This window comes from Corylus avellana, chromosome 5 (assembly GCF_965113065.1).
Source record: "Corylus avellana chromosome 5, dhCorAvel1.hap1.2, whole genome shotgun sequence".
NCBI lineage: Eukaryota > Viridiplantae > Streptophyta > Magnoliopsida > Fagales > Betulaceae > Corylus > Corylus avellana.
In genome coordinates this window covers 2,079,745-2,093,817 of record NC_142494.1, presented here as the reverse complement: position 1 = coordinate 2,093,817, position 14,073 = coordinate 2,079,745, and the positions used below count along the sequence as shown (strand labels likewise).

General features: G+C 34.4%; 1 protein-coding gene across 1 annotated transcript; it reads right to left on the bottom strand.

The window, feature by feature from the left end:
• Positions 1-2,117: 2,117 nt before the first annotated feature.
• Positions 2,118-7,036, bottom strand: GH9B8 (glycosyl hydrolase 9B8). The gene is made up of 5 exons (XM_059594123.2): positions 6,721-7,036; positions 6,424-6,636; positions 6,142-6,342; positions 5,772-6,026; positions 2,118-3,128 (listed from the first exon to the last, which is right to left on the bottom strand). Exons 1-5 carry the CDS (start codon positions 6,964-6,966, stop codon positions 2,490-2,492), a joined length of 1,554 nt encoding a protein of 517 aa, XP_059450106.2. The 5' UTR covers positions 6,967-7,036; the 3' UTR covers positions 2,118-2,489.
• Between the last annotated feature and the right edge of the window lie 7,037 nt (positions 7,037-14,073).

Sequence of the window (14,073 nt, the reverse complement as noted above, 5' to 3'; positions counted from 1 at the left end):
CACGCACTCTTAAGTTTATGTTTTTTAATTGATTGGAAAGTGTTGCTTGAACTAAAACTCATTGATAGTTGAAGCTTCTAAATTCCTCCTAAGAATGAGCAAATCCTACTTGATCTACCAAAACATTGACTACATATGCTAACAATGTTTTAAAATTTTGTTAGTTAATTAAGAGCTTAGGCTTTAGAGCAATTTGTCTAACATTCATACTAGTACTTTTTTTTACCAAATCAACTTGCAAAAATGGATGGCTAACATTAAAGATATTAGGTTGAACTTTGGCTATAGTTGGCCAAAAAATTATAGGTGCAATGTTTCGTGGCAGTTTAGGCTTAGGAAAGAAATATGTACCCATCCATATAGTTGCCTCGATAAATTTTGAGGCGTAAAGCAACAAACTTAAGGGATGTCTTTCTATAATTAGATACTGATTAAATCCTATTTATTTAATTTTTTATTATGTCTTTTTTTACTTAAAAATCACTCTTCTCGCATTTTTTAATGCAAAATTACTAATTAAATTTTTATATTCAAGTTTTTTTAATATCTCATTTTCAGTTGACGACGATACTATTGTTCTTATTTGATTTTGGTAATTTGAGAGAGAGAGAGTAGTGTACGTTAGATTATGATTTTTAAATTTGTTTTCATCTTTGAGACTCTCATTCTTTTTTAGTGTCTATCTTAATCGACTGTCTAACTTGCCTAATGAAAGAGCCGGCCCTATCCGACAAAGTGATGGCAAAAAAAGGACAATATAGGAATAATCTCATCATAATTTAAGACCACAAATAGGTCTCCGACCGCTGGTGATAAACGTGGAATCGATGGTTCATGGACCGTCTTTTTGAATTGCATCTTCAGCTCAAAAAAAGAACAAAAAAAAGGTGAGTAATTGCCAAAAAGTTGGCCTTTCACGCAAAGAAAGAATGCTGAAATAAATAGTTCACATTTGTCCTTTTTGGATCTTCCAAATAGACGATTGATTTCAAATTCATGTCATAGCCATTGAAAAAAGGTTTGTGATAAAATGGACGGTGACCATTCTGCTTTCACTCTTTTCAACGTGGTTGGAAGACATTAATTAAAGGAAAAGACAAGGCATGTGGAAGCAAAAATCCACAAGGTAAAGCCATGTGAAACTGTTGATGAAACAACATGATTGGTTGAAGATCAAGGTCAGAAACCTTGTCTTTAACAAGACGGTAATATAGTATGTTAGTACACTATTCAACTCGTTTGGACTTAGTAAACATTGAAATTTGAACATTTTTGTGAATACAAAGTTGAAGTCCTTTGAGAGCAAATTTCCAATGCCACCAATCTTGAACGTACGATGTTAGAATGAAAAGATATGTACGTAGTTGTTTACTCTAACGATATCTGTGTTGGACAACATTCTTAAACTTGAACTTTTCATGTCTTAGACAAAGAATAGTTGAAGCTTTTACAGCAGGGAAGATTGTGGACTATAGCAGAAAGTTGAGACTTTAACGTGTCATTGTTGAGGGAGACGCCTTGGAAATAATGCATGCTTTGCGGAAAGAAGTGTCTGCACAAGCAACTGATTGATGATGCAAATACTAATGTTGAATAGTTTTAAATCATTGCATGTGGGGCCCATCAACAAGGAAGCCAACTTTGTAGTTCACCATCTGCGACGGCGGCGCAAGTTTCGATTGAAGATTATCTAGTATTTATCCATGATATTATACTCGATGAGCAAGTTGCTTCATCATACTTTTGTAATGAAAATAGGAAAGCTCTACTTCAACTCGCTCTATTGACAAATTTAAAAAGTAAAACTAACATTTTTTTATTATTGCACATATATTCTCTTTACTCCATACAGTCTCACAACAAGTTTTTTTTTTTAAGGGTTAAATGCTAAAAACCTCCATAGGGTTTCACTTCTTTATTTTTTTATGGTTTGATTTTTATCACATGAGGTACTTGTGATTTTGATAAAAGACTAAATTGGTCATTCCGTCCATTGACCGTCAGTTGACTTAACGGAAGTCCACGTCACTAACACGTGGACCAATTAAAATTCAACACCTAGCATAAGTGGCCATGTCATCAGATATTTAATTTAACTTGAAAAAAGAAGAAGAAAAGAAATAAAGCCACAATGCTGACAATTTATAATCTTGTATTCATCACTATTTCAAATATTACAAAACAATCAAGGAACACATCAGGCTGGCACACCTTACTTCAGCCCCCCAAAAAAAAAAAAAATGTGTTGTTGGAGGGAGTGTACTTATAGAAGATAAAACACTATATGATATCATTTATAATAAGAAGCATGCAAAGGTTTTCTTCACCTTGAGTATGGAGTCCGATCAACTGATTCGATCAAATGTGAGAGAGCGTTTTTATAGAAGATCCAACACTCGGTTGAGATCGTATCTTATAAGAACGAAGCAAATGTTCGGTTTGCCTGGAGTACGAGGTCCGATCAACTGATTCTTCCGATATTAGAAATTCTAATAAGAAGCAAGCAAATTTGGGTCCTCTAATTGCAACAACTTCGCAAAAACTCCAACCAAGGGAGCTGTATTATATGTGCAGGCCTCTGTCTGCATAAAATTCTCCCTTTGGTCCTCAAAATTATCTTGGCAATCCGGCCCTCCGACCAATGCTCCGACCAGAACATTGGGGTTGGTCTCCTGCCGGCTGTACCAATAATCATACCCCTGGGTGCAACCAATGAACCCTTTGTTCTCTCTATATGACACAATTGAGGCTCCCCTGTGGTGCACCCTTGCTGGGAAATTTGCACCATAGCCGACCAAATAGCTCATGTTCATTGGATTAGAGCCTAAGATGTAATCAATCTGTGATTTTGCAAATGTGAGGATTTCTTCATGACCCACCATTCCTCCGTGGCAGTTGAGCTTCTGGTTTGAGTTTTGAAGCAAATCGGAGTATACTGTGAGGAGGAAAGCTGCCGTTGAAACGTACTGCATGTTGTTCCATTGCCGGACGTATAAGAGGCCGCCGGGGGTGCGCTCCACGTTGCTGCCATTGTTCTTGTTAAGGCAAGAGCATATGTAGTATTCTGCTTTCGAACGGTACTGCTCGAGTATGTGAGCGTGCTCCTTGTGCTTCTCTTCCATAAGCAACTGCAAAGATTAACAAGCGTAAATGCAGAGTACTTCATACAACTTAAATAACCGACCATCTCGCATGTCAAAAGTGCGATTTTAAAGTGTATTATTTAAGAGGTGCGATTTAAAAAATTATAGTTTGAAAACGTAGAAAATTGTCTTTTTACTAGAACCCAGTTAGATGGATCTATGAGGGGACTAGGAGTGGCCTTGGTACCCTCAAATTACAAGAAAAAAAAATATTTAAGGCAAAAAAATAAAAATAAAGATATTTTTTTGTCAATTAGTCCTTTCTCAAAAAAAATTTGGCCCTTGGTCCCTCCCCAAATTGAAAGCTGGATCCATTCCTAGGCACCGCAGTGATCCGTCGGGATCCTTCAAGATCGAGACCTAGTCAAGACACTACTGGAATCGGTTAGGACCCACTTGGACCCAACAGGGCCACTGCCTGGCATTTGTCGGGACTCAACCAAGCTACTGTCAAGACTTGGTTAGGACCCAGTCAAAACTTGCTGGGACCCAACCGGACCACTGCCGGGATCCGGTCGAGACCTTGTTTGAACCTAGTCGAGACCTGATCGGATCACCACTGGGACCCAATCGAGACATTATCGTAATTTCTGCCAAAAACATTTTACATCGAAACAAATGGGGCTTTAACTGTGTTTTTAAAAAAAATAAAAAATAAAAAAATAATCTCATATTTTAAAACCGCAAAATCAAGCAAACCCTAAATGATTAAAGGTTAAACTGATACTACCCCTAAATTAAAAATTCCGACAATGGACTGCAAGAAGAAAGGAAATTGACTCCAATAAAAGAACCCGACCCATGTGGGTCAACACTAATAAACAATCTTGTGCAGTTGTTCTAGGATCCATAAATGAAATGAATTGTATCCACTCACCAGCCTTATCAAGTGGGCCACACCATATTATCAGGGCCCATTTGAAAGTTCAGACAAAACCATTCAGATCTTCACTGAGACAAACATATCAGATCCGTTTGTTAACTTATTTTTAGAATGTTTTATTTATTTATTTATTTATTTGAAAATAATTTTAAATCTTCCGTAAGTATTTTATGTTTTGAATTATTTTTTAGTTGAAGAGTGAAGGAAAAAGTTTGGATTTGGCTCAAGTGCTTTAAAAAAAAAAAAAAAAAACTACAGTGCCAGTTGGACAGAGTTTTCCTCCAAATTGGGTTGGAAGAACTTCTTCTAACTCAGTCTATAAAAATGACATATGTCATTTGAACATGTGAGATGTATATGTTTTTTAATAGTAGGGACAAAGTTGGAATAAATAATATTAAAAACTCATGTGTATCTCACATGTTATTAAAAAAATGGACACATATCATTTTTATAGATTGAGTTGAAAGAAGTTCCTCCAACCCAGTTTGAAGAAAAACTCTGTCCGCACCGGTTATTCAAATTTTTTCAAGTGTTCCATGAAAAAGAGATTAAAAAAAAATTAATTATGGTCTAATATACCCAAGTCATCATAGAATTTCTTCAAAAAAAAAAAAATCATAGAATTTCTTATTATACATGATGTTTATGCATGATAATTAGTTAGAAAAATTCTATATAATGGTGACACGTGTAATATTAACTGAAATAATAAAGTGTAAATTAAATCAATAAAATGAGTTATTTTAATAGAATGCTACTGCATAAGCACAGGAGAAAATGAAGTCACTTATTCTATGCACATTTGTATCTTTTTACTACCAATTATTGTGTGAGAAGTGACGACCCTTGCAAATTAAAGAATCACATGGTTTTGTGCTCCAGCCCCCAGAGATCCTTTTTCTTTTCTTTATATTTTTTTACCCTATGGATGGGTGCCTTAATTAGGGCTTACTTCATCCACAACCCCTATAAAGTAAAAAGGGTGTGATTTAAAGCTATAAAACTATTATTCCATCTTTGAATCTAGGGAAAAGCAAAATCCCAAAAAAGATTTGAGAGACTAAAAATGAGGGACAATGTTTGAGCTACAAATTTATTTAATACAATCTATTAAATAACAAGTGATTCTTCTATGTATTTTTTTTAAAAAAATATATATATTATATGTGTGAAAATCATATGATTTGTCAATTTAATAAAAAATATTATTTTTATTAAATAATGTTGACGTGACAGTCTCAATTGATTTTTCTTTTAATAAAGACCAATTCAAGGACAATGATCATCTCTACTTTAATGGTCATGATTTAAAGTTAATATATGTAATGGTATACATAGTTTTACGTTTTTTAAATCTTTTAAAAGACGTGCGAATCCTCTCCATTTCACTTATCCCGTGATTTAAACATTGGTTGAGAGTGTGGCATCTTTATTGTGAAATAAAAGTATAATTTTTGACATTACTCCAGTTTAATATACTGAACTAAACGACAAACATATGTCAGTTTAAAAGAAAATTTTGTCCAAACAAAGCAAATAAATCAAAGATTGAGATCTCTTCCAATTACTCATTTGAATTTAAAATGAAAGGGCCACGATTTCGTAATATGATATTATCTAATTTTGAGTAATTGGTGGTGATCTCATAAATCAAAATCCTATTTCCAATTAAAACAAAAATTGACACCTATTGAGCATGCAATAAAAAATAAGAAATAAAAATAAAAATTGGCAAGTTTTACCTTAGAGGCAATGACTTGGAGGCCAGCATACTTGACATCCCAGCTGAACTCAGATATGGCCCAACCAGTGCCACCAAAGCAGTGAGCCTTGTGAACAAAATACTTGAAATACTCATCCTTGTCGGTGGCCATGTACAGCCACAAAGCTCCCCACAACAACTCATCTTTGTACCCACTCACCGACGCATAGTAGCTCTTCACCACCTCCACACTCCCATCATACTTTCCTCTGTACATATCTCCAAATTCAAACACCTCCATGCATGCCACAATTAACACAAGATTTTATATTAATTTTAATTTAATTTAAATTAGCACAACCCCTCATCGATCGACACAATCTGTTTTTTTGTTTGTACATGTGATGTACCTGTTGGGCATGGTGTAGAAGTAGCTGCGAGTAATGTGGGTTTGTTTTCTTGAACACTATTGATGCTGCCGCCATTGCCGCCGCCGTCTCTCCGGCGAGATCCGACCCGGGGTTGTTCTCGTCGATCTTGTACGCTTGCCTCGACGTCGTCATGTCCTCTGGCCGCTGCCAGCAGTAGTGGTCGGTGTCACCATCACCCACCTAGCACATTACGTATATATATATATATATGGTTTAAATTAAATTAATTCATACAAAATGTGGTTATGCGAATTAATGTACCTCTGCCCATAACACATTTGGGCTAGTGTGTGCCTTAATGAAATAATCTGTTCCCCACTTAATAGCCTCCATGGCATGTTCCAATTCTCCGGCGTCGGCGATTTGTTGCCGGAATTCTATGACACCCCATGAGAGCATTGTCACTGTGAATGCCATTGGAAGCCCAAATTTTACATGGTCGCCGGCATCATAATATCCTCCGACCAAATCAACCTGCGCAAAAAATCAGATAAATATTCATAATAACCCGGCATCTGGGCAAATGGGTTTAGAGGGTTTGGAGTACTAATTAATTACTCCTTGTTCTAGGCCATCGGTGAGGCCGGAATGGTCACGCCAGGTGACTCTTTGGTTGTACGGCAGCCTCCCGGAGCGTTGAGATTCGAAGTAGAGAAGGCTCTTTGTGAGAGCATCTGCATAATCGAAGGCTCGAGCAGAGGCGGAAATGGCAAACAGGGATAGAAGAAGAAGGCACAAACTCTGTGCAAATCTGGGACGTTTTCTACAATGGTGTAGATTTTTCTGGTGATCCTCCATTTCCATGGTGGTGATGATCCCTTCCCTCCTAAAGAGCTTTTTAGGAGTGAAGGGAACAGGGGAAAGTGAGCTCTGTCTCTCTCTCTCTCTCTCTCTCTCTCTCTCTCTCTCTCTCACTGCTATATAGTTTGAAAACTTGTTGATCTGGTCTCGTGCATGTGACTTTCACGTGAGAATGTGTAACTCTAGTCTTCTTCCTCACCTTTTGTCCTACACAAGCGTGATTTTTGCATCGGACCACGCTTTTAATACGTCCGCTCTGCTAAATGTGGAAACTGGCCTAGGCTGCGGCAGGGCTTCCTTTGATTTTGCCTTTGGCATATCGAATGGCTCTCAATTTATTTCACTTTTTTTCTTTTTTAAAGAGGAATGATGTATTGCTTCGATCAAACGTTACTGTCAATCAGCTCTTAGATCGGTTTTTACTTTTATCTTTTTAAAAATTTTAAAACTAATTGACAATACCACATCAATTAAGTAAAATAAAAATATAGTATATACCATTACGGCATTACTCCAATTTTTGTTAAGGTACATGTAGATCCTCTCCATCCCATAATTGTTGATTCAAAATTAATTTTATAGATCTAATAATATGTATATTATCGCCCGCCCTGTGAATATGTTGCCATTTAAATTTAGCTGACATGGCTACATGTATATATACCATCATTTTTTTTTTTTTTACTTTTATTTTATTGCGTTGATGTAGTAGTGCCTAACAACTATTATTATAAATAAATAAAAATAAACGAAACGGCTGATGGACACAGTTAGACTAAGTCTAGTGGAATAAATGTGGAATGAAAGTGCATTATATACTCATAATGTTAAATACAATAAAATAAAATTTTGACAGGATCTGCAAAATTTTCGAGGAAAATGAAAAAGAATCTTGTTTTTTGAGGCATAGGCATAGAGGCATTGGTTTCAACCCAACCATGATCCAAAACACATGATTAAGGTGTAAGTTAAACAGTGGCACAAATGCCCACGATTTGTTTAAGATTGCTTTGATATTCAGAGGGCTAGATACGTAAAGGGTGTAAAATAATGGTGATGATTTGTCGCATTAAAGTATATAGCTATAAGAAGCTTCTTCTCTTTCTCTACCTAATTTTGAGCCTCGGAGGATGGCCTGCCAAGTTGTCCATTTAATGCTATATGGCAGAGTGTCTACATAATTTGTCGTTTAAATACTTATCCGTGTCTTTATGCATCGATTAGAATGAGGTTTAAGAAACACTTTTAGTTGTGCTATCAAAATCCTAAATAAATGTTTTTATTAAAATGTTTCTTTTCAATAGAATATGCTGACGGGTCGTTGCTAAGCAAGTATAATATTTTGGAAAAAAATGGGGTTATATGCTATCTAAACTTGTTTTATAAACTAAGAAAATACTGCTTTTGCAAGGCGATGAGTTGTTTCATTGACTTTCCTTCGGACATGCCTTACGAATCAAAATTTGAGGCTATTTAGATTGAGTCGGATATCCTCAATCAATTGTCTATATCGATACCAACTAAATCCTTCTTGATGCAAAGTATTCACAATTTCTAGGACATTGCCCTCCAAAATAATTCGTTAGAATCAAGGGGCGGATCTATATGTTGAGTTGAAGCCAATACAAATCATTTCGCATCTCGAACTTTCACCCCTCCACCCGTCCTCTTATTTCGAACATCAATAGGTGCATCCCAATTGCCTTTATCCACCCCTTGAACATCAACACAAATACAAAACCTTCCATAAACAATTTAGGTTGAAAAGAAACACAAAATGTCTCTGACCATTAGATATAGTGAAATAACTCATAATTTGGCGGACCCATGAGATGAATAAAGAACAAAAACTCATGATAACTATAGATTACACCAATCAACCCCCAGGTGTCCTTGTATTATACCATAATCATTGTCTCGAATTGCTACAAAGCAACACAATTATGGCTAAGTGGTCACATGAAAAATGTAGCAACACAATTATGGCTAAGTGGTTACATGAAAAATTTCAAAACTTTATTACCTAAAAAGAACAAGGCCGTTGTCTAAAGTGGATGGTGCAAATCAATATCATGTAATGCATATCAGTGTCCATGAGAATTAATACTCTACAAAGCAAAATATTTGGGATAATTTAATTTATTATCAACTTAAGTGATAGTTCACTTAACACTGTTATGCTACCCACAATCAAATTTAATTACTTAGTGACTAGTTTGAAAAGTGTTACGTAAACTTACAAACTGATGTGATAGTGTACGTGGTACTGTCACATTAACCACAATCAAATTTAATTATTTAGTGATCAACGTGGTAAGTATTATTTATAGATTCTTCTAAGTTATTTTCACTTTTATTTCTTTAATACTTTTTTCAAATAAAAAACAAAAGGCATCCACTAATATATCTTAATAATCAAGCATTAGATTTGTGGATTTATGTAGACCCCACATAAGTTGATGGTGGACCTCACAAATTTAATGGTTGATCTATTGAATTTGTGAAAAAATATGGACAAATTATTGACATCAATCATTTCTCTTAACAAACATATTATTTCACATTTGTTTAGAAAGTTTGGTTGGTTTTTAATAACATAATAATTCTTAGCCTTAAGTCCTGCATTTCATTTAATTACCAAATATTTGATACCCTTGTGGAATTGGATTTGAGTTACCTGCCATACAAATCTTTTTTTTTTTTTTAGGGTTCGGCCCAAGGGGGTGGCTAAACCACCCCTTGGCCTAAGGTGGTGGTTCGGCCACTCCCAAACCGGTTGTTTGGAAGTGGCCGAACCACCCCCAAGCCAAACGGGGTGGCTAGCCACCCCACTGTTTTTTTTTTAAAAAAAAAATAAAATATGACATGGCACCCAAAAACTTAGGTACTACGCCATGGGGTGCCCACGTATACAAGTGACGTAGCGTTTTGTTAAAAAATTTAACTTGACAGAAGTATCAAGTGGGTTTATTGTAGGGGTGTTAACCCGGTCCAGGTTTTTGGCCAAAACCAGAACCGGAACTGGGGTACCCCAGTTCTCAATTTTGAGAAACCGGAACCGAAACCGGAACCCCGATTAACCGGGGTCCCGGTTACCTGCCGGTTCCGGTTTTACCCGGTCCAGTAACCGGTTTTTTAAAAAAATTGGTTTTTTGGCTTATTTTAGGTATTGGGCCTAAAATAAGCCAATTTGTTTTTTCATAAGTTAGCCAATTTTTTTTAAAAAAAATATATTAGTTTCTTTATCTAAATTAAAGGGCTTTGTTGTGATTGTTCCAAATAATTAAAAAATAAACCTAAAAAAGTCCAAAAATCCTAAAAAAATCAATGTTTTTGCCTATTTGGGCCTTAGAAATAAAAATTTAATTTTTTAAAATACCCTAAACCTAAACCTAAGTGTAAAAAATATTAATATATATAATATATATATATATATATTAATATATAAATATTATTAAATAAAATGGAAACCTGGTTCCGGTATTCCCGGTAAAAACTAGGTACCAAAAACCGGTACCGGAACCGGGATACCCGGTTTTTGGATTTTTCAAACCGGAACCGAAACCGGGACCCCGGTTTCCCGGTTTTTCGGTTCCGGTTTCCCGGTAATTTTTGACACCGCTAGTTTATTGGCTTACTATAGGTACCATTTGTGACATTTTTGAAAACCTAGGTGGTTATTTGATTTTGGTGCAAACCACAGGTACTGAAATAGTATTTAAGCCTAAAAAAAATTACAATATATTTGTTGTAATTTTTTTTACGGTTCAAATTTAACTTCTTTTTTTTTGGTAACAAAAAAATTAAAATTAAATCTAGATCATAGTTTTTTTAGAGCAGCTAATCCAAATAACCTGAAATTTAGCATATCAAGCTAATTAAAACCCTCATGAATTATGTAGATATAATTCTCTATGCGAATTATGTAGATAGCACGTAGATATAATTCTCTATGAATTATGTAGATAGCAATAAAGCATATACATTGACGGTGTAACCTCCACGTGTGAGTATTTAAGCCGTACAGCTTCTCCGGCTAATGCTCCTCTATTTATGGTGACCGGCCCTTCTAAAGTGAAACCGGTTCGGGCAGTCAACCAGAAGTCCGATTTGCAGTGGACCTTGCTTGTGTGCTGGCCGACATGCAGGGAAAATTAGTCAAAATTTGATTTGGACTCACCTCCCAAGGCTGTCGTCAAATTCAAAAATCTCTCTGTGTTTTTTTAAGGAAAAATCTATTTTTAATGATTTTTTTTTTTAAAAAAAAAAAAACTTAATGAATGTCGGCTAACATATAAAATATCTATTCTACCCTCATAAATTTTTATAAATGTATTTTTATTTTCTTCTTTTATTTTTTTATTTTTTCATTTTTATGGGGTTTTTATTTATTTATTTTTTTCTTTATTGGGATTTAACAAAAAAAATTATAATAAAAGACATAATTGAAAAATAGGGATGAGCAGATTAACCGTTTACCACTTACCGACTGCTTATCAACCACCACCGAACCGTCATTGGCCGATAACCGACTTCTAGTGGTTGGTAGGCAGAATAAAAATACTACCAGTTAATAGATTTAATTAATTTTTAAAGTGAATTTTAAATTTTATCTTGTAACTTTTCTTGTTGTATTTGTCCAACTGGGTTGTCATTTTGGTCTATATTACATAAATTTACTTTTTCTTTTCATTTATAAAACATATTTGTTACTGATTTTGTAGTTACATTGCAAATGATAAATCTTAACATAAAAACTTGTAATCGACTTAACTTACTAATTGAAAAAGTCGAAACTATTCATTGTCAATATAACGTTAGTTAATTAATCGATTTAACCAACTTTTACAAATCGGTAGACGAAAATGCTCCTATCAATACAGTACCGATCGAATCAATACCCACCCCTATTGAAAAAGACTAATAAATCATAACCCACTCAAATGTTATTTACTCGTATTTTATCACAATATAATACTGTGTTCTTAGATGTTGGATGTGTATGGAGACTCTTTTTCTCGTTATTTAAAAAGTCGATATAACATATTTGGGTATTTAATTTTATAAAAATAGATAGTATTTAAAAAATGTACATAATAAAATATCTTAAAAATACCCTGTTGGCTGATGGCTGATGGAATCCACCTTGGCAAACGGTCGCTACCACGTTCAAATTGTTGGACACGTTGCAAAGTTTGTAGATTGGATTAAAGCCGCTGATGTGTTTTCAGCTCGTTTGAATTTATGGTTGATGTAGTTTTCACGTGGGCCTGGAAAGCGAGTGAAATACTGCAAGAAAAAATACATTTTATCTCCTTTTTGAAGTTGTACCATTTTTTTTTTTCTTTTTTTGTCGGTGGAAGAAAGCCCACGTGCAAAATTTTAAAATAAATTTAAAAAATTTTAATTTTTTTAAAAATAATATCTACAGAATATCAGAATAATATTTAGCATTCAATAAAAAAATAAAAAAAATATAATGGCTACTGCCACTTGATTTGGCAGGCATGGCTGAGCCAACTCCATTTAGTCGGAATAAAAGTGAAAAATCACCCTTAAGGGGTCAAATACAGAGGCTAAAACCACACCAAACTTTTTGGGATAGCCGAGTCACCCTCATTTAGCCACCCATCTTACCAGAATGGGGGGTGACAAGCTACGAGTAATGTTAGGGACCATCTTTTTATTATCTTAAAGCTTATATAGCTTTCAAAATCATCATTAAATTTTAGATAAATCATACTTGAATTTTGATCTAATAATGATTTTGAAAGCCATATCAGCTTTAGGAGGATAAAAAGATGATAAAAAAAATGGTCTTTAGCATTACTCGACAAGCTACTGCCCCCAATCTTTAAAATTTAAAAAAAAAAAAAAAAAAAAAAAAAAATTGAAATTCAACGAGTGTATCATAGAGCAATTTTGAGAAGTTTGCACCAAAAGATATATGTGCAATGCACACTAGCCATTGTCGGTTGGAGAAAACGAAAATGATTTTTGAAAATTTAGAAAACTTAGTTAGAATATATTGCCAATTTTTAAATATTTGAAGCAAAAAGTAAAAATGTGATAAAATTTTGAGAGGATAAAATGTATTTTTGGATTAAGAGCATATATGAGAGAATATGCAAATCTTTTATAATATGACTATTATTAGCATTTCTTTTATCTCCAGCATAATATCTATTATGTAGTTTTTTCTTTTAGTATGAATAGTAAACTTTCACACTATAAATTTTGTTTATTATTATTTTTCTCTCTTTCTTTCTTTTACTCTCTCTCCTCCTCTTTCTTTCACACTTTCTCCCACGAATAGAGATTTTTGGCTGCCTCATGCGTTAGACATTTGACCTTTTTTTTTTTTAAAAAAAAAAAAAAAGAAGAAGAAGAGAGATATTAAAGGGGAATCCAAATTTGAGGTATTAACACTAAATTTGAGATATTAACACCAAATTTATGATGATAAAATCCCTTTTAGATGATATCATCCCTAAATAGTTAACTTTCCACTCATAGGTTTTAGTTTTAAATCCAAAAATAAGTTTTGAGGTATGGATTCGGCTTAGGTGCGGTAGTGCAAAACTACCGCACCATGCAGTACTCCAAAACTGCACCGTTTGGTGCAGTTTTGAGAAGGAAAAATTCAAAACTGAACCAAACGGTGCAGTTTTGGGCTGGGAAAAAATAGGTTTTTTTTAAAATATAACAAACAATTATTTAAGAATTAAAAAATATAAAAAACTAATAATTAAAAATATTAAAACAATTAAAAAAGTTAAAAAAACTAAAAACTAGAAAGAATTAAAAATAAAAACAGCAGTTGATCATGATGTTCTTGTAGATTCAGTGCATGTTCTTGCTCTTGGTGTTGATAATTATCCTCTAGTGGGTTTTCATGATTTTGTTGAAAGATACATCATGGATCAAAGAAATCATTGTTTCAACCAGATCCATGTACCCAAAAGTCTCCATCAGATCCATAGAATCCATGCCTTCAAAGGAAATCAGGAAGAAAAGGGAATCAAAGAAAGCACATGATAGCCTTCACCGGTGCCGGAATCGACGAAGATCCACCCTCATGGCCTTTGGGGTGGTCCAGATTGAAATGGG

What these genes read in the sequence shown, in the direction of transcription:
- GH9B8 (XM_059594123.2), bottom strand. Translation starts at nt 6,966, where the DNA reads ATGGAAATGGAGGATCACCAGAAAAATCTACACCATTGTAGAAAACGT. An exon ending in CCGATGGCCTAGAACAAGGA is followed by an intron (nt 6,637 to 6,720) that starts GTAATTAATTAG and finishes TTTTTTGCGCAG; the next exon opens with GTTGATTTGGTCGGAGGATA. An exon ending in TTCTACACCATGCCCAACAG is followed by an intron (nt 6,027 to 6,141) that starts GTACATCACATG and finishes GCATGCATGGAG; the next exon opens with GTGTTTGAATTTGGAGATAT.